General features: G+C 40.2%; 1 protein-coding gene and 2 long non-coding RNA genes across 3 annotated transcripts in view; 1 reads left to right on the forward strand and 2 right to left on the reverse strand.

Moving 5' to 3' along the window:
* The window catches only part of LOC146654426 (uncharacterized), a 419,743-nt gene that overhangs the window by 248,163 nt on the left and 151,539 nt on the right, over positions 1 to 20,041 (reverse strand). The gene's annotated exons all lie outside the window — the stretch shown is intronic.
* Positions 1 to 20,041, forward strand: part of LOC146654429 (uncharacterized) — a 283,469-nt gene that overhangs the window by 74,338 nt on the left and 189,090 nt on the right. The gene's annotated exons all lie outside the window — the stretch shown is intronic.
* On the reverse strand, positions 12,658 to 13,506 carry LOC146654437 (uncharacterized). The gene is made up of 2 exons (XM_085380565.1): positions 13,382 to 13,506; positions 12,658 to 12,817 (listed from the first exon to the last, which is right to left on the reverse strand). Exons 1-2 carry the CDS (start codon positions 13,504 to 13,506, stop codon positions 12,658 to 12,660), a joined length of 285 nt encoding a protein of 94 aa, XP_085236691.1.

The following is a 20,041-nucleotide window of genomic DNA, read 5'->3' on the forward strand; positions in this document are numbered from 1 at the left end:
AGCAACAGAGACACTTTATGAGGTTTACATCTTTTAATACTTTGTGTACAGGAAACACAGGCGACCAATAAAGCCAGTTGAACAAAAAATCTGTTTATTCTTCTTCCAACATGTTGAGGTGATGGGTCAAAAGAAATGATTGTGACATATGGTGTCTCTGACTGCTCTTCCATCTTGTATGTCCGTGGGAGGGTCAGGATGTTCATGGTTTGGATCACTGCTGATGTTTGGTTCAGAAGGACAGTGTTCTCCTCTAATTGTGGCAATGTTGTGAAGAATCACACATGCCACAATAATGTCACATGCCCTTTCTGGGGTGACCCTGAGTCTTTGCAGGCACTGGAACCGGGCCTTAAGCATTCCGATAGTCATTTCAACTCTGGCTCTTGTCCTGCAATTAGCCAGATTATATCGCTGCTGTGGGCCCGGTTCAGGGTCAGGGTAAGGGGTAAGCAAATAGGGTAAACATGGATACCCCCTATCACCAAGCAAGTAGCCAGTGAACTCTCCTAAGACAGAAGGATACACTTCAGTTCAAATGTCCCTGAAGCAATTGGTCTTTATATATTTTAAAGTATTCTCAACTCACCATGTCCAAATTTTGTGCTCAGTGTACATTCACGGAATATTTGTGAGTCATGGACAGAGCCTGGCCACTTGGCTTCCACATTTGTGATAATGTTGGCAGCATCACATATGATCTTCACAGTGCAGAGAACACAAATTAGCATCCATTACTATAATGAAATAATTTGTTAGTTTGACATGCTACAGGGAACTATGTACCTGTACATTAATGCTGTGGAAAGACTTCCTGTTCACATAGTCTCCTTCATTTACTGAAGGAGCAATGATTGGAATGTGAGTGCCATCTGTACAGCCAATCACGCCTGGGAACCCTGAAAATAAATGTGCAATTTAAGTAGTAGTCCAAGTATCACCACATCATACATTAAGTTTTGGTCATCCTGATACCTGCAATTTTGTGGCATCCCTCTTTGATAAATCTTGTGGGTCTATGACCGGGGAACACCACAAACCAGTACAGGAGACGTTTCAGTGCAACTGTAACATTCCTGACTGCCCGACAGACGGTAGCCTTGGAAACGTGCTCAGCGTCACCAATATTATACAGAAAGCTCCCGTTTGCAAGAAACCGAAGTGCAATACAAATAATATGCAATGAACTGAGAGCATGTCCGCGATGTGTCACATGCGTAATATATGGCCTGAGGATGTTATCCAAATAAATTATAGATTGTGCTGAGAAACGGTAACGTTCGCACAGAAAATCATCAGGAAATGATAAAATGTCCAAACGCGCTCTGATCACTCTCTCCCGGCGGAGAGCTCTGCGGAGAATTTGGGCTTCACGATCTACTGGCTCTTCAAGGAAGTGGCACGCCATGTCCGACACTTCCTACTGTCAGGTTTCCGACAAAGGGGCGGAGACAGTCAGGGTTAGTTGTAGTAAACCTGCTAGGGGGCAGGTTAGCTTCACGGAGTGTGTCGTCATAGTGACTCACTCAGGCTGCAGCTGAACTCGCTTTGTGAAACCGAAAACCCAGAGTTTTCGTTAACTCAGGGTATACTTACTCAGTTTTTCCACTAAACCGGCTTCCTGAAACAGGGCCCAGGTATATTAAAGAAAGAAAATAACAACAACAACAACAACAACAACAACAACAACAACAACAACAACAACAACAACAACAATAATAATAATAATAATAAAATATAAAAGTAATAAAACTACTAAAGTATTAAATATTAGGAGAATTTAATTCAATTGTTTGGTATTTAAAGTTTCTGAAAAACTGTGCAGTGAGGTTTAAAGTGACAGTGTGTAGAGTTCAGTAGTTGTAGTGAGTGTCTAGTCTGTTGATTTTTTACAGTTCTAGGAATTCCAAGATCCATGTGTGAGGAAGTGTCATAGGCATTTTTTTAAGGCTATGCAGGGGCACAAATTGGTCATTCTGGTTTTGCAGGCTTGCGTGATTGCTTTATCTACCAGGAGCTAGTGTTTTCTCCTCTGATGTTTCGCCAATTCCGTTCTGGGCCCTGCTAATTTTTTGAGCCATGTGTCTGTTCATCTTAGCTGATATGATGTGTAACAGGAGCTCCCATGCGGTACTGAGGCAGGTTATTGCCCGGTAGCTGAATGGGACCAGTCCCTTCTGAGGATCCTTGGGGAGCAGGACTATCCAGCCTTTGGTTAGCCATTCTGGGTGCATCATGTACCTCAGTGCTGGGCTAATAGGTGAACTGGAGTGGGTCTCACAATGAGCCCAACTGGGGCTGAAGATGCGTAAGGACCTGACTCTCCAGGGTCTTCATAAGGTGTGATTTCACTGATATTAGCCACCAACCTGTGGCTGTTGAGGTTGTTTTCAGAACTGATACCACACAAAGCTGTGCCAAAGCTGTGGCACTTTATTTAGCTTCAGGCATATACTAAAAATGTACTGAGCTATCCTGCACAGCTGATGTGCGTGGGATTTGCAAAGCCAGGACTTGATGCCATCTAAACCCATTACATTCCTTGCTTTCTTGTTAGTCCCTTGTTTTTACTGTGTTAGGAGCAGAGAGTTGTTCCTTATAACAGAAGAACAATAATCCTAGTGAATACCTAGAAACTAACCTCATAATGCAAATATAAATATAATTAGAAATACTTGATACATTGTGTAAAACTTTAAAGAATTTTCATCCATTTGATCTTTAATTATTTTGGCTGTTTTAAAAAGTTGTATAAAGTTTCCCTAATGAAAGTCTGTCATATGCTATATTTCTAAAAACAAACAAAAGTGTTTGTAACTTCTGACCTCTTAACCAATGCAGAATAAAATGAGCAGAATGAAATGAAAAGGCCAAAATTACCATGATATTCAAGCTTATTATGGCTGTATGTAAACTTCTGACAATATAATTCTCACATGTAAATGTGACAAATATATATCTTATGTCTTATATCTTTGAGTCAGTGAATTGTACATTTTAGCACTACATCATATGTATTTTACAAGATAATAGAAAAAATACCAAAGGGGGAAAAAAAAAGAATAGTGGATCCCAGCTTTGTTGATAAAAACATAATGAGTATGTGATTTATCTTACTCAAAAGGGTAAAAGAAATAGTCAAAAAGTAAAAAAACTGAGGCATTTACTGATTTTGAGATTATTCAGGAAACTCAAAAAAACCTCTTCTATTTAGTTAAAATTTGTTCTTTAAAGCATTGCAAGAAACTTTAAAAGCTCACAGACAAAATCAGAAACATTTTCATTTGAATTGCAAAGCAAGTCAAAGACATATTTTAACATTTGTTCAAAATCTGACAACCTACAGAAAAGTCTAATGTAAAACATCTGAATACTGTGTCATGAATACTTTGTCTCCACCTTGTGGTGATATTTGAGAATGCATACCTAAGATATCAAAACGTGCTACACAGTTATTTTCCATGATGAAGCAAAATTTTATTGTCTCCACTATTCTTTTATTTTTATTTTAAGAATAAAATAAGAATAAATAAGAATAAATAAGAATAAAATCTAATATCTGATTTTATATATTTAATATATGATCGTTTACTGCAGGAAGACTCGCTCCACCCACACACCACTCAGCATCCGGGGTTCCATGATAGAGACTGTTAACAACATCAAGTTCCTGGGAGTTCACATCTCTTTTTTATTTATTTATTTATTTGTTTATTTTTTTGTGTCCCGTTTGGATCTTTAGCCATCAGAATTGTTGTCTTAAGGCCAAGAAAGATGCTAAGCGGATTTATTTTACCAAGTGGATCATCATGGCCTTGCCATATTGGTCCATTTGATTGACCTTTATTATAATTATGAATTTATTTTATTTTCAGTTGCTACAAACGGGACAGACATGACTGGGGGATAGGACAGGGAGAAAGAATGAAAGAAAGAGAGGGAGAGAAAGAAAACCAAAGGGGAGAAGAGACGGTGAGAAGGGGGGGAAGAAAGAAAAAAAACAAAAAACAAAAAACAAAAAAACACCTGGGTCACCTGTATGGAGAAAAAAAACAGAAGAGAAAGCAAACAACAAAGAGCAACATAATAAAAAAAAACGGCACCATCACAATAAACTAGCTAGCAGTAGATATCAGTAGATACTAAATAATAAACGATATTGTGCAGCACGCAAGATAGACAGCGCACAATGTGCTTTGAGGCAGCAGCCAAGAAAGCTGTAGTCCGCGTCGTCAAAGGAGCTTGCAAAGAAAAGCCTCTGGACTTCTTTAAGTTGCTTGAAGACGTTTCACCTCTCATCCGAGAAGCTTCTTCAGTTCTAAGGTCAAATGGTGGAGAGTCCCAGATATAAACCTAGTGGGAGTGACCCCCCACAGAGGGACAAAAGGACCCCCTGATGATCCTCTAATCGCCTGAGCCAAGGTGGGAAACTGGGCGTGGGTCCCAATCAGCCAGAGTTTCGGGTGTGTTCATTGTGAAACCTGGCCCCACCTTATCATGCGAATTCCTGAGGTCAGATGGCCCAGGATGTGAGTGGGCGTTAAGGCGTAGTAGTCCGCGTCTGTGAATACCCGTGTGTACACCTGTGTGCATACCTGTGTGGATCAGCATGCTTGCATTCCAAAGGTTTCTCCATGTAACGATCTGCTAGGGAGTGTGGGGGAGCCACAGCCCCGTCCTCCAGGGTATGAAGCAGGTATGGAGGAGATCAAAACTCCAGACATCCAGAGGCCCCCAGAACACAAGAGACCAAGGAAGACCAACAGAGGGGCAGCCGCGCCACTGTCCCAGTAAGAGCTGAGGAGAGTCCCAGATGAGGGCTCACTCAGCAGCCGCGGAGCAGAAGCCAGGGGGAGTTGCAGTGACGCGCATCTCAGACGACCTCACCTGGAACACCAACACCACCTCCAAAAAGGCCCAGCAGCGCCTCCACTTCCTGAGATGCCTGAAGCGGGCCAACGACCCTCCTCCCATCCTCACCACGTTCTACAAGGGCACCATACAGAGCGTTGTCTGTGAAGGTTCTCAGTCATCCAGGTCATCGTAGTCAAAGGAGCTTGCAAAGAAAAGCATCTGGACTTCTTTAAGTTGCTTGAAGACGTTTCACCTCTCATCCGAGAAGCTTCTTCAATTCTAAGGCCAAATGGTGGAGAGTCCCAGATATAAACTTAATGGGAGTATCCCCCCACAGAGGGACAAAAGGACCCCCTGATGATCCTCTAATCGTCAGAGCCAAGGTGTGAAACTGGGTGTGGGTCCCAATCAGCCAGAGTTTCGGGTGTGTTCATTGTGAAACCTCGCCCCACCTTATCATGCGAATTCCTGAGGTCAGATGGCCCAGGATGTGAGTGAGCGTTAAGGCGTCTGGGAAGGGATCTCAAAACTGGATTATAGATGGCAGAGAGTTGGTGTCGTAAACCACCGCCTCTGTTCAAAGATGGTCGCTCACAGTGGACATAGATGGCTTCTTTCACTCCTCTTTCAAACCATCTGTCCTCTCTGTCCAAAATGTGAACATTGGCATCCTCGAAAGAGTGTCCTTTATCCTTAAGATGCAGATGGACAGCTGAGTCTTGTCCTGTGGAGGTGGCTCTTCTGTGTTGTGCCATGCGCTTGTGAAGTGGCTGTTTGGTCTCTCCAATGTAGCGGTCTGAGCATTCCTCGCTGCACTGTACAGCATGCACCACATTGTTAAGTTTGTGTTTTGGCGTTTTGTCTTTCGGGTGAACCAGTTTTTGTCTGAGCATGTTGCTGGGTCTGAAATGCACCGGGATGTCATGCTTGGAGAAAACTCTCCTGAGTTTCTCTGATACACCGGCTACATAGGGGATGACAATGTTGTTGCGTCTGTCCTTCTTATCCTCCCTCGCTGGTGTCTGGTCTTCAGAGCGTTCTGGTCTACAGAGCGTTCTGACCAGCTGCATCTCTGTGTGGTTTGGCAGCTACAATGTTGGTTATCTTAGCAAACTACAATGGATTGTTAAAGCAGCTGCCAAGATTATCGGCACATGTCTGTGGAATATTCAGACTCCTGAATTCACGACCAGCCCTCCCTCTCCCACCACCACACACACCCACACAAACTGTTTATTGACTCTTTTGCACTTTACTCACCACTGCCTCTATAAGACATGCTGCTCTATGGACAATTTATGTTGCTGTATGGACATTTTTTTTACTCCAGGTTTACAAGCTGCTACAATGGTCACTTTAGATCACTCCAATCTGTAAATTGTAAAATCTTATTGTAACTTAAGCATATATTTATTTTCTTCTCCTATTTTTTTCTCTCATTCTCCCTCTATCTATTTATTAGGTTTTTTTGCACTGATGTAACCGGGGCCTCGTCGTTTGGTCTCTCTGTATGTTGCACTGGTTATAGCAGAGATGACCATAAAGTCACCCATCTCCTGGGTCTAGGTGCCGTTTCCCCCTCCAACGGCGAGGGTACCTGGACCCAGGGTATAGAGTTTGTTTGGGGAGTGTGATTGTGTGTACAGTGTCCATGTATGACTATCCCTATGTTGGGTGAGTGCTGAGTATTTGTATGTGTGTGCATGAGGGTGGGAATGCATGTTTGTGTCTGTGTGTGCCTGTTTGTCTATGTCTATATGTCAGGTTGGGTCTTACACTCCACCTCTCTCTGGGAACTCCCAGGCCCTCCAAAGGCCTATCTCCCCTCACCACACTCCCTGCCGGTAACTAATGCCCTCAGGGTTCGGTGCGTTGGTGGTTCTTGGTGTCCGGGGCTGGGCACTCAGGTATGTACCAGCTCACTCCCGGTGAATACTTGGCGGGGCCTGGTGCCTGTTGCTCGGTCAGGCCTTTTCCGGGGCAAAGGGGGCCCTCGGGCCTCCGGCCTTTGGGCCTGCGGCTCGGTTCACTCTGGCACAGCTGGCTGCCGGCAGAGCCGGCGGGTACGCCACTGCAGCCCCCTCTGGCTTCTGCTCCATGGCTACTGGGTGACCCCTCATCTGGGGCTCTCCTCAGCTCTTCCCAGGAGGGTGGCATGGATGCCGGTGGTCGTCCTTGGGCTCTCGCACTCTGGGGCCTCTGGATGTCTGGGGCCTGGATCTCCTCCATGCCTGCTTCATGCGCTGGGGGACAGGGCTATGGCTCTCTACATCCTCTAGCAGACCGTTACATGGGGAAACCTTTTGAATACAAGCGTGCTGATCCGCACAGGTGTGCACACGGATGTTCACTGTTCATAGACATAAACTACACCTCTATTGGCTGCTATTTCCAAGCACATTGTGCTCTGTCGGTCCTACTTGCTACACAACAACATTCATTATTTATTATTTACTGCTGTTTACACTTAGCTAGATTAACGTGATGGTGTTGTGTTTAGTTTGTTGCTCTGTTTTTTTGCTTGTTTTCTCTTCTTTTTCTCTCAACAGGTGATCCAGGAGATTTTTTTCTTCTTTCTCTTTTTAAGTGCCCTTTCTCACTGTCCCTCTTCCCTTCTGTTTTTCTTTTCTTTCATCTTTCATGTCTGTCCTGTCTGTAACAACTGAAAATAAAATAAAAATAAATAATAACAACAAAAGTCGATCAAATGGACCAATACGGCAAGGCCATGATGATCCATTTGGCAAAGTAAATCCATTGGGTATCCTTCTAGGTCTTCAGACAACAATTCTGACGGCTAAAGAACCAAATGGGACAGGCAAAAAAAAAAAAGAAAAAAAAAAGAGATGACCATAAAGTTCACTTTGACTTTGAATAATAATCCCATATTTCATTTGCAATAGAATTGAAAAACAGTTGAACACACTTTTAACTCTTAACTCTTTTTCCTGTTGCTTTGAAGCACTGGGAACACCTGTTAAAAATAAATAAAATAAAACAAAATAAGATGAAATAAAAGTTGGAATATATTGGTCTAATATTATCAGGCTTTAAAACCAAACTCAATGCAATAATAATATATAATATACAAATATAAGGAGTTGACTATCTCTCATTAACTGAACTTTGTTACAAAACAAGACACAACTTTCACTGTATTATGGTTGCCTAGAATTTGTTACTGTTTTCATCTTGCGTTTGCTCATTAGCTTAATGACTTCTTTGTTTACAAAGTGTTGATAGGAAACAAGTGTCATACTCAGCCCTCTAGAGTGATTTACCCTCAGTACTTAGCTCCAGTAATGAGCCTCAAAGGGTTTGGTGACTCAACATTTGGTGACTTATTCTTCAGCATTTTGCACTGTAAGTTGAGATAACTTCTAAAAGTTAGAGAACTCTTTGCCCCCATGAAAAAATGTAGAGACCATTTTAATGTTAGTTTATTAAGTATTATTTTCTTTTTGATTCATCTACCCGAATAAGCATGCAAAGGAACGCAAATTGTACAGGAATGCAGTTTTTGATGAAGATTCTTCAGTGTGCTTCTGAAAGTTCTGCATTGTGTATTTCAGTGGCTTTTACAAAGGCCCAGTTTCTCTGGTGCATCTAACTTACTTCTTTGCCATCCTCTGCTCTTATGGTGATGTTTTGACCGCCAAAGTGCTGATAATCCATTGGTTTGCCTTCTTTACACGTAGGGAATTAAATATGACTTTTTAATCTTTGGAGGTTTTATGATGGAGGGACTGTTCTCATCCATGATGCCCACTACAAGATCCAACGAGGATAAAACTATATCTGTATAAAAAAAGACAAATTGCACCACACTGTCTGACATCCATATATACAGGCACACATCAATCCAATATTTTTGTTAAATGCACTGTTTTGGTATCCTTCATGGTAGAAGAACAATAATCCAAATGGAAAGCAAGAAAATAACCCCAAAGTGCAAGCATTTAAGAAATGACTCAAATGCAAAAAAGTAAAAAGCAATACATTTTTAAGACAGGCCGAGGAAACCGTAAATACCAACACAGCCAAAGTGATTAAAATGAAAATGAATGGTCAAATTCAGAATAGAGGGACACAAGTTTTAAGTTTTTGCACTGTCATGCTACTTTCCACTTCAACTATGTTATATATTTGAGTAAAATATTATACTGTATTAGTTATACAGCAATATAACTTTTTCCAGTTATGATATGATACCCAGTTTTGTCACTGGGAATAACTGTTTTTTTTTTAAGAGTTTGTGTTGTATATCATGCTAATTTTATGTATGATTATGATTATTATGATGATACCAGCCCAAACCAGTACTCCACCTCCACCTTGCTGGCGTCCGAGTCGGACTGGAGCTCTCTGCCCTTTACCAATCCAGCCACGGGCCCATCCATCTGGCCCATCAAGACTCACTCTCATTTCATCAGTCCACAAAACCTTAGAAAAACCAGTCTTGAGATATTTCTTGGCCCAGTCTTGACGTTTCAGCTTGTGTGTCTTGTTCAGTGGTGGTCGTCTTTCAGCCTTTCTTACCTTGGCCATGTCTCTGAGTAGTGCACACCTTGTGCTTTTGGGCACTCCAGTGATGTTGCAGCTCTGAAATATGGCCAAACTGGTGGCAAGTGGCATCTTGGCAGCTGCACGCTTGACTTTTCTCAGTTCATGGGCAGTTATTTTGCGCCTTGGTTTTTCCACACGCTTTTTGCGACCCTGTTGACTATTTTGAATGAAACGCTTGATTGTTCGATGATCACGCTTCAGAAGCTTTGAAATTTTGAGACTGCTGCATCCCTCTGCAAGATATCTCACTATTTTTGACTTTTCTGACCTTGTCAAGTCCTCCTTTTGACCCATTTTGCCAAAGGAAAGGACGTTGCCTAATAATTATGCACACCTGATATAGGGTGTTGATGTCATTAGACCACACCCCTTCTCATTACAGAGATGCACATCACCTAATATGCTTAATTGGTAGTAGGCTTTCGAGCCTATACAGCTTGGAGTAAGACAACATGCATGAAGAGGATGATGTGGACAAAATACTAATTTGCCCAATAATTCTGCACTCCCTGTATGCTCTGCGGATTCAGAGAGAATTGTTTACTGAGCATTGGCGACCCATACATGCTTTACTGTTTCAATAATTTAGCATAGGTCTATTTCGTTTTGTTCATTTATGGCTAAGATTGTCACACGTTATTTAATATTACATAAAGTTTTTTTTGTTTGTTTTTTGTTGTTGTTTGTTTGTTTGTTTGCTTGCTTGGGTTTTGTTTTGCTTCCCAGTTTTGTTCTGTGTTTCCTAATTGCAGTTCTTATTTTAATCTGTATATCTGCATTGCGGTTCCTGTACCTGCCCTGCTATAATGAATAGAAGCTATTTATATATCACTTGTAACATTTTAAATGAGTATTTGATAGTCTGAATTTCTTATACTGTGGTATCATGGTATTGCCCAGTATAGAAATGTTGCATGGCTGAAAAATAGAAGCACTTTTAGTGCTTGCCATTATAAAGACCAATAATCCACCCTTCTGTCAAATTCATACTTCATACTGCCTCATAAATATCTGGACATTTTCCCAATGTGGACGCACTACAATATGTTAGCTTTCTCTTTTCCCCTTCACTCCTGCACCAAAAGGGCTTATGAATGTAATTTTGGCACTGAGAAGGATAAGTTACAGCAACTAACTGATAAAACGATATAACTGTTAATGCAAATGCCCGGTATGACCGATGGCCAGTCCAGCTATGGGTGGATGGACCGTACAGATTGGCTAATGACCAGGAGGCAGCGCATAAGAAGACACCACCAGGGACTGCCAGGTCATTCATTCTCGGCCCAACCCAACTGGCAGACCGTGTGTTCACTGTTTAACTATGTTGGTTTAATGTAGGAGCATGTAGGGGTGGATCGCCTTTTATGTTGTGGTCTGGCCGCGCCTAGACGGGCCATAACACCAACTCTAAAAAAAGTCAGAAGATATATATATTAATAAATAAAATGTGTTAAAAAATTAATGAATCATGTTTTGAAGTGGTCTAGTCAAAGTCCAGACTCAAATCGGATTGAAATGCTTTGGTATGACCTCTAACAGACTGTTCGTGTTGGAAATCCCTCCAATGTGGCTAAATCAAAACAAATAAGAGTGGGCCAAAATTGCTTCACTAAACCGTGAAAGACTCATTGTCAGTTATTGTGAATATGTTTTTGCAGTTCTTGCTGCCAAGGGTAACACTACCAGTTATTAGTTATCAGGTATGGGTATTACAGGCAATTACTTTTTCAAAAAAGGGGAGTTAGAGTTTTTTCTTTTTCATTTGTAAATTAAAAATATAATTTAAAAAGTGCCTTTTATCTTTTATCCACGTTATCTATTGTCTAATATTAATATTTCTTTTATGATCTGAAACATGTGTGACAAATATGAATCTAACTGAAAAGGAAGGGCAATATGACTACCCATTATTAAACATTAAATTTGTTAGGTAACAGCTAGTCATTTTAGAATAATAACACCATGATCTTAAAAAGACAAAAATAACTGAGTGATTATAACGGTTGTCACTCAGTTATAACTCAGTTATATACATATCAGACCGTAACATATAAGCTTGTGAATTGCACTGTTATACATATACATTGATGTTAACTTGTTGTGTAGGAATTATGATGATGAGGTATCAAGAAAGACTGAAATGAAACTGGACACAGACTGCCAATTTATTTTTCAAAAATGCTGAAATATAATCATGTAAGTGTTTGACGATGAAACAAAATACTTTTCACATAAGACTGAGTATATTAATCACAAAAAATCAAAGTCCAACAAGTTTAACCATCCTTGGTGCAAAAATATTATTAACGTCAATTTTACATGAAACATAATATGTTTTAAGCCATTTGTACATTATTTAATATATTTTCTTGATTTAAAAGAAAAGTTTAAATATAAATTACAGTGCTGTTCATTTTGAAAAAAAAACCTGATGAAGTTAATATTTTATCAAATATCAGATTGCATACTAGGAAAATAGTTATATATATAAATAGAGGTAAGAAATCATAAAAGAAAATGAATTAAAAAGTTATTGATGCTTTGTCAATTGCCAATTATTATTCAGCTCTGGTTTTTATTTTATTTTATGAAGATATTTAATATACTTTTTTTTTGTGTATATTAAAGCCCTAGGCCTAGATGTAGGCCTTTGCATTAGAGCTCATTAACAGCCAAACTACAAACATATGATTTTTACATAAAATAATGTATTACTGTAGATTCAACAGAATATGACATATTTAGAATGAGCTCAAGTTTAAACATTTGCAGCAGTAAACTTAATCCATGTAACACTAATGAAAAACATTTTTCTGTTGGATATTTACTTATACTTTGATTTCTATGCAATTTGCAATTAATGCAGTTTTATGTGCATTGTAGTGTTTTTATTGTTTGTGTGTGTGGCTTTGGTTTTTTTTTTTTTTTTTTTTTTGCTACTTTTAATATCCCTACCACTTGTTATTAACAGCTAATAGTAAATATTGTTATGATAGTTACAAAAATAATAAGAGTTTACAATTCTTCAGCCAAAAAGGTGCATAGAAAGTTTAAGACTTCCAAACACAGCACAAAAATGTATTTTTTAACCTTTGTTTTCTTTGCATAATTGGTTGTTTAATGAGGGGGAGATATTCTTAGAGACAGTCAAAATAGTAATGTCATCATTTCAGCACAGTATTTGGACTAAAAAATTATGCATCTTTTATTTGTACAGTCACAGTTCATAAGAATCTAGTTGAGTATGTCAGCCTTTTTTGTGAATATCTTAAAGATCTTATTTTTAATTTCCTTTGTCCTGAAACAGTACACAACAGGATTTACAAGAGATGGACTAAGGATGGTCCCAATCAATAAACCCTGACGTTCCTCAAGTGTTAATACCACACCCACTCTGGTGAAGACAATGAGAACAAATAAAGGAGAATAATAACATGTTACTACAATCAAGTGACTCACACAGGTGCTTGCCATTTTCTTTTTATCTCTATTTGATGAAAATTTCATTAAGAATGCAATCACAAAATATGAAAGGCCAATGAAAGAAAAAGTGAAAAATAAAAGAAAAAACATCATGACTGAGACTAAATTGAAATAGTAATTAGGATCAACACAAGTGGTACGTATTACAGCAGCATAGTCACAGAAAGCGTACTTCATCCTTGAGGTACAGTAAGGAAGCGTAGCTGCAGTTACCGGCATAACAGCAACAAAACCAGAGGCAACAACCCACAGAATGTATGTAACAAGAGTACGTGTATTTGTTAAATAACTGTGGTACTGAAAAGGAAAAGAAAAAGCAATTAATCTATCAAATGCCATAATTGCTAAAGCAAACAACTCCATCACTCCTACTAAGTGGAAAACAGACATTTGAATGAAACACTCAACATAGGATATGGTATTAACACCAGCAAGTAGAACCCCAATCATTGTGGGAGTGGTACTGCAGCAGTACAGTATATCAACAACAGCAAGGTTACAAATCAGAATATACATTGGTTTATGCAATCTCTTGTCAAAAATGATGAAGAGAATATTTAGCACATTGGCAATAACAGCAAGTAGATAGGTTATCAGCATAACCACACCAACAGCAATAGGTCTTTTAACTGTGTCAAATCCACCTATAATAAAGTGTGTTACTTTGATCGAAGCATTTGGTAATGACATATTCATCAAAATCTTAAATTGCGGTTGTTAAGGCAGAAAAGACAGAAACAACTTGTCTCAAAGGAAAAATGTGGTAAAATATGTTTCAGAAAAAAGAAAAAGAAAAAAAATGTAATATGTAAGCTTTGGAGTTACAAAAAAATAAGGAACTTTTTCAAGGAAAGAAAGAGGTTAAATATATAAATATATAAATATAAGTCTTTACCAGCCATATAAAATTGTTATGAAGAAATAACTGTGGCACACCCAAACAGCTGTGGGTTAACCAGGCAAAGTGTAGACTTTGGTATTTAAAGGCCCACAAGTTTTCAGTTGGCAGCTCATTCATCCACTCACACTAGACATAGGGCTTGGCAATTTTTGTATTTACATATCACCAGAGATTTCAGATATTTGATGTCATCCCCTCCAATGGAGGGATGAGGATGGACTGGGAGTCTGTACCAAGGGCTGTCCTGCTCTTATCAGCAACATTTTATCTGATTATTGAAGAATCAGTGAAACATTTAAGTCCAACAGCCAGGCTCTAGATTGTGCAACATCAAATTACGTAAAATCACGATTAAGAATATCAGCAAATGTTACTCTCTTACTCTCAAAAAGCAGCACTTCAACTAACAGATTGCTAAACCGATTAATCAGTTTATGTGCCTCAAGGTTGAACAGACAGCACTACTTGTGAGACTGGCTGGCTGTCATTCTGAAGGCTTTCTGCATAAATGGTAAAGGGTTCAAATAGACTGACAAGGGTCTCAAACTTGGCCCATTCACTTGTGACAACTGTGTCTATGCCCAGATCCTCAAGTAGTTGGAGCTGTTTAACTCTGGGTCCCCAGCAGTTGTTTTAACATGTCAGAAATACTTTGAAAAGTTTCAGTGAAACATACAATCTCAGATTAGAGGAAGACAAAACAAAAGACACACTGTTGCAGAGAGCTAGATATTAATAACAACTCGTGATTAAATGTGTAGTGGTATATAAACACATGGTCAGCGAAAAAGGTGAGTTAAGAAAAAACACTCATCATGGGAAGCCCCCAGGGGGTGGTTCCACAGAAGAGGGGTTTGAAAGCTGAAGGGTCTCCCTCCTATTCTACTTTTAAATATCATATTTTAATCTGTTTTAAAGGTGGTATAAAAGCTGGAATACTTAATGGTATCAGGGATGGTATTCAGTTGAATTGAAGATTTCACAGAGAATGCTGACTGCCAAAGCAGAGTGACAAAAAGGTACAATACAGTTGTTAGTTGAAGATATTCTTGTAGATTTTATAGATTATTCCGGGTGAAAATAACTAAAATAAACAGGAGAGGAGGCAACATTTCAAAATAAATGTTAAACACCAAACACACTGGAAAGTATTTTTTTAAAAATCCTTTAAATGGTGCCTCTCCCGAATCTTACAGTGGTGATATAGAACTGAAGACTTTTCAGGGCATTTTTAGGACAGCCCAATGACAAATATAGAATAAACAGTTAAGAAATGATTCACATGTAACACATAATGCCTTGGTATGAATGAGGGAAAATCAGTGCCCAGAAATACAAAAAGAAAGAAAATGTAAAAGAATGTTATATAGTTGGTTGGACAAATATAAATCTATTCACCCAATTAACCACAATGTGTCACATATACAGTGGTTTGCAAAAGCATTCGGCCCCCTTGAACTTTCCCACATTTTGTCACATTACAGCCACAAACATGAATCAATTTTATTGGAATTCCACGTGAAAGACCAATACTGGTTTTCCAAAATACTCTGGAAAACCTCCTGTGTTGTACCAGTGCCAAAGACTTCACGCCCCAAGGACCTCAACTGCCAGTGGCCAGTGATTCTGACATCCCACCTGATGAAGACCCTGGAGCGGCTGGCCCTAGCTCAGCTTCGGCGACTGGTGAGCTCATCACTGGACTCACTTCAGTTTGCCTACCAACCTGGCATTGGAGCGGATGATGCCGTCATCCACCTCTTACATCGTTCCCTCTCTCACCTGGAGACCGCTGGAAGCACTGTGAGAATGATGTTCTTTGATTTCTCCAGTGCCTTCAACACCATTCTTCCCACGGTCCTGAAGGACAAGCTGGAGAACTCAGGAGTGGATTCTGGACATGGATTCTGGACTACCTCACTGGATTCTGGACTACCTCACTGACCGACCACAGTATGTGAGAACTCAGGGCTGTGTGTCGGACAAGGTCGTCTGCAGCACGGGGGCCCACAGGGAACGGTTCTGGCTCCGTTCCTCTTCACCATCTACACTGCAGACTTCTCCTACAACTCCACCCAGTGCTTCCTGCAGAAGTTCTCTGATGACTCCGCAATAGTCGGCCTCATCACTGATGGGGATGACAAGGAGTACAGAGAACTGACCCAAGACTTTGTGGACTGGTGCCAGCTAAACTACCTTCAGATCAACACTAGTAAAACCAAGGAGCTGGTGGTAGACTTCCGCAGGCACAAACATCCTCCACTGCAACCACTGAACATCCAAGGTATGGACATCGAGGCTGTGGACAACTACAGGTACCTTGGTGTTCATCTGAACAATAAACTGGACTGGACTCATAATTCAGAAGCCCTCTACAGGAAAGAGCAGAGCAGGATGTACCTGCTGCGGAGACTCGGATCATTTGGAGTAGAGGGCCCACTCCTGAAGACCTTCTATGACTCTGTGGTGGCCTCAGCCATCTTTTATGGTGTGGTCTGCTGGGGTGGCCACATCTCTGCTGGGGACAGGAAGAGACTGAACAGGCTGATCCGAAGGGCCAGCTCTGTTCTAGGATGCCCTCTGGACCCAGTGGAGGTGGTGAGTGACAGGAGAATGGCGGCTAAGGTGTCATCCCTATTGGACAACATCTCCCACCTCATGCAGGAGACTCTGACAGCACTGAGCAGCTCCTTCAGTGGCAGGCTGCGGCACCCACGATGTGGAAAGAAAGTAGAAAGAAAGTAGAAAATTAATATAGCCACTACAGTAACCATCAGTAACCATCAAAACAATGATTTACAAGGTGGGTTAGAGTTATACTCAAATAAACTCGACAAGAGAATACAATTAAGAATTGATAAATATTTTTTAATGTCATTTTGCACAAAAAAAAAACCATGCCTACACTCCACAAAACTCTAGCTAGTTTAATTGTAAAAAAAAAAAAAATTCTTAATCTCATTTGTCTTAAGACAGTCAAGGAATGGATCAATTTAAACCCCAATAAAAACAAATAAATAATAACCTATCAATTAGTCATTTGAATATTTCTTGAAAGAGAATGAAAGATGTGCTGTTTTCAGATATCAAATGCTTGTGTTCATTTAACATGTAGTTAAACAAAACTTAAGAGCTGTTCCACAAAGCAATATTTTCTGAGGTTGAAAGCAATTATTCATAATGATTAGCTTCTGTTGATTAAGGGGGAAAAAAAGTATGATTTAGAACACACACATACAAAACAGCCATTTTTAGAGTTGTTAGGATGCTAGTATAAACTCACAATAAAAAACAAATAAAATCAGATGTGATGAAGTGGAAGATGTTTTACAACCATTTACATATATAATATTCACAAAACTTCAGTGGGGAAAAAGACAAAACATGTATAGTAATTATTATAATAGAAAAGCACACTCAGCTCACAAGAGTCTAAGAATCTTTTTGAATATCTTAACCATCTTATTTTTAATTTCTGTTGTTCTAAGACAATACACAAAAGGATTTACAAGAGATGGACCGAGAATGTTTCCTATCAATAAACCCTGACGTTCGTCAAGAGATAATACCACGCCAACTCTAGTCAAGATGACAATAATGAATATAGGAGAGTAAAAGCATGTTACACAAATTGCATGACTCACAACAGTGCTGCCCATTTTCTTTTTGTCATTATTTGAAGATAATTTCACACAAAATAAGATTCCACAGTATGAAATACAAATGAAAGTGAAAGTGAAAAATAAAATAAAAAATGACCAAATGGCACTTTGGTTGAAATACTCATCAACATTGACACAAGTGGTTCGCATTATGGCAGCATAATCACAGAAAGTGTACTTAAGCTTCAAGGTGCAATGAGGGAGAGGGATAACTGTTGCAGGAAACAAGACAACAGTACCACATCCAATAATCCATAAGATATATGTAAGAACAACAGTACGTGTATTTGTCAAATAACTGTGGTAATGAAAAGGAAAAATTATAGCAATTAATCGATCGAATGCCATAATTGCTAGAGCAAACCGTTCCATCACCATTGCTAAGTGGAAAACACACATTTGAATTAAGCAGTCCACGTATATGGTTTTAACATCAGCAAGGAGAACCCCAATCATTGTTGGAGTGGCACTGGAAGTGTACATTATATCAACAACAGCAAGGTTGCAAACCAGAAGATACATTGGTTTATGTAATCTCTTGTCAAAAATAATGAAGAGGATGTTTACTGTATTGGCAAAAATAGCTAGTATATAGATTATCAGCATAACCACACCAACTGCTACAGGTCTTTTGACAGTGTCAAAACCACCTATAATAAAGTGTTTCACTGTGATTGAAGCATTCTGTAACAACATACTCAACAACTTTTTAAATTAGGAGATGTTTCAAAATTTAGTTAAAGAAGTAAAACAACAACAACACCTCAGCCTCAAGCAATAGCCTTTCAAATATATTTTAAATCTTTATCAGCTGGACACATTTGTTAAGAAAAAAGCACAACCCAAACCCAAACAGCTTAGGGTAAACACTTTAAGTATCAAAAGAATGCTACGTTTTCATTGGTCTCATCCAATCACAGTTCATATAGGGGTTGGCATAGAAGTTTTTCATATGACATCATGTGGACTTCGGTCAAGAACTGTCCACCATCCTGGACATGATAAGCAGTAGCAATCACATCCAATCGCTCAAAAGTACTTTACATAGGAAATATCACTACTTTTCTCCCCTGTGTAAGCACAGCTGGGAGTGATCAGACCTAACAAGACAAAGGAAGCGAAGCAGGATACAATGAAAAAAACAGACTGTCAAAGAAACAAGAAGTATAACACAGAGACACAGACTTAACACTGAGACAGAGGCATGAACCGTGGGACTTGCAGAGCCATAGGACGCACATGAATGAGAGGTGGAAGGCGATTGTAGTTCCTATTAACAGGGTATTGCCGACTGTCCTGCTAATTGTATGTCATATTTATGATTAAAAAAATAAAATAAAAATTGAAATTAAAAAAAGTTTAATCAAATTAGATTGTACAAAAGGTTACAGTTTTATTCCGTTCAGTTGTTAGTTCACCTGTAGTTTTTTAGAGTGGCCATTAGAGGTCACCCCACCGCTTTGTATGAGAGAGACTATGGGCAGGGAGAAACGTGGGCAAGGCACCTGAGCTTTTCTGCTCCAGATTACCAGCAGAGAAGTTGTCATTCCGTGAGAAGTGTGCGTTAATGAGCAACAGAACACACACACACACATACACATACACATGCCCACGCACCTAAGCCTGTATGCAATACCTGCTCCTCTGACAATCCCTGTTACCTTCAACTGTGTAAAGTCAATACAAAAGTCTGCACTATCCTCGGTGTCTTCATTGTCTCCCTTCTGAACATTCATCCGGGCCTTGAGCAGTGTTCTGGCCGACACTCCGGGGAGTGGTAGCGGCTCCCAGTAGTAGTAGTGGTAGTCCTCCCAGTCCAAGTTATCTACCCAACATTAATGGTCCTTCGAGCCGGAGGTAAGCTGCTTCTACCCTAACAAGATGGATGATATTCAGAATTTCTCAGTCCTTGGTGCACGCCCACGGCGTAATATACGTCGCCCCCTCCGCTATGAAGCTTATGAGACTGACTTCCCCGGGCTTGGTGCAGGTTACCAGGAGGAAAGTGAGACAGGAGGCGACACCCGTTCTTCCCACCATCCTCCGTCTGACCCCTCTGATGACCGCTCACACAGCCATGTCACACCATTGAGAGCAAAGTTAGAAGATATACAAGGTGAAAGGTTCCTGTTCCAGCAGTCCCATGACCAGATGAGAGCCGGGCTGGCTGATTTCCAGGCCCTTCATACTAGTTTGCTGCAGCTGCTGGACCGTGCAGAGAGTCTGCAGCTCAGTCCACCGCACAGAGCCCCTGTTGTTCATCTCCAGCCACCCCCTGCTGAAGAGGAAGAGGACTGGCCTCCACCACCACCTCCTGTTGAATTCAAGGAGGCGTCTGTCTCCAGCCAGGGTCCAGTTGAGGACCGCATCGATACAATGATGAAAGAGCTGCAGGATCTGAAGAGGGAGTCTATGGCTGCACAGAAGAGTCAGATCATCCCCCCACATGAATCTAAGCCAGGGTTCACGTCTCCTCAGCCAAGGACCACCTACCCTCCAGCGCCGCCTCCGAGAGCACACCCCCCTCCATTGCAACCACTGCCAGTTCCACCTCCATCCTCATCTACTCCTT

The sequence above is a fragment of the Rhamphochromis longiceps genome, linkage group LG14 (genome assembly GCF_057381845.1).
Source record: "Rhamphochromis longiceps isolate RC_006_pf linkage group LG14, R_longiceps_female_GT1.1, whole genome shotgun sequence".
Taxonomy (NCBI): Eukaryota; Metazoa; Chordata; class Actinopteri; order Cichliformes; family Cichlidae; genus Rhamphochromis; species Rhamphochromis longiceps.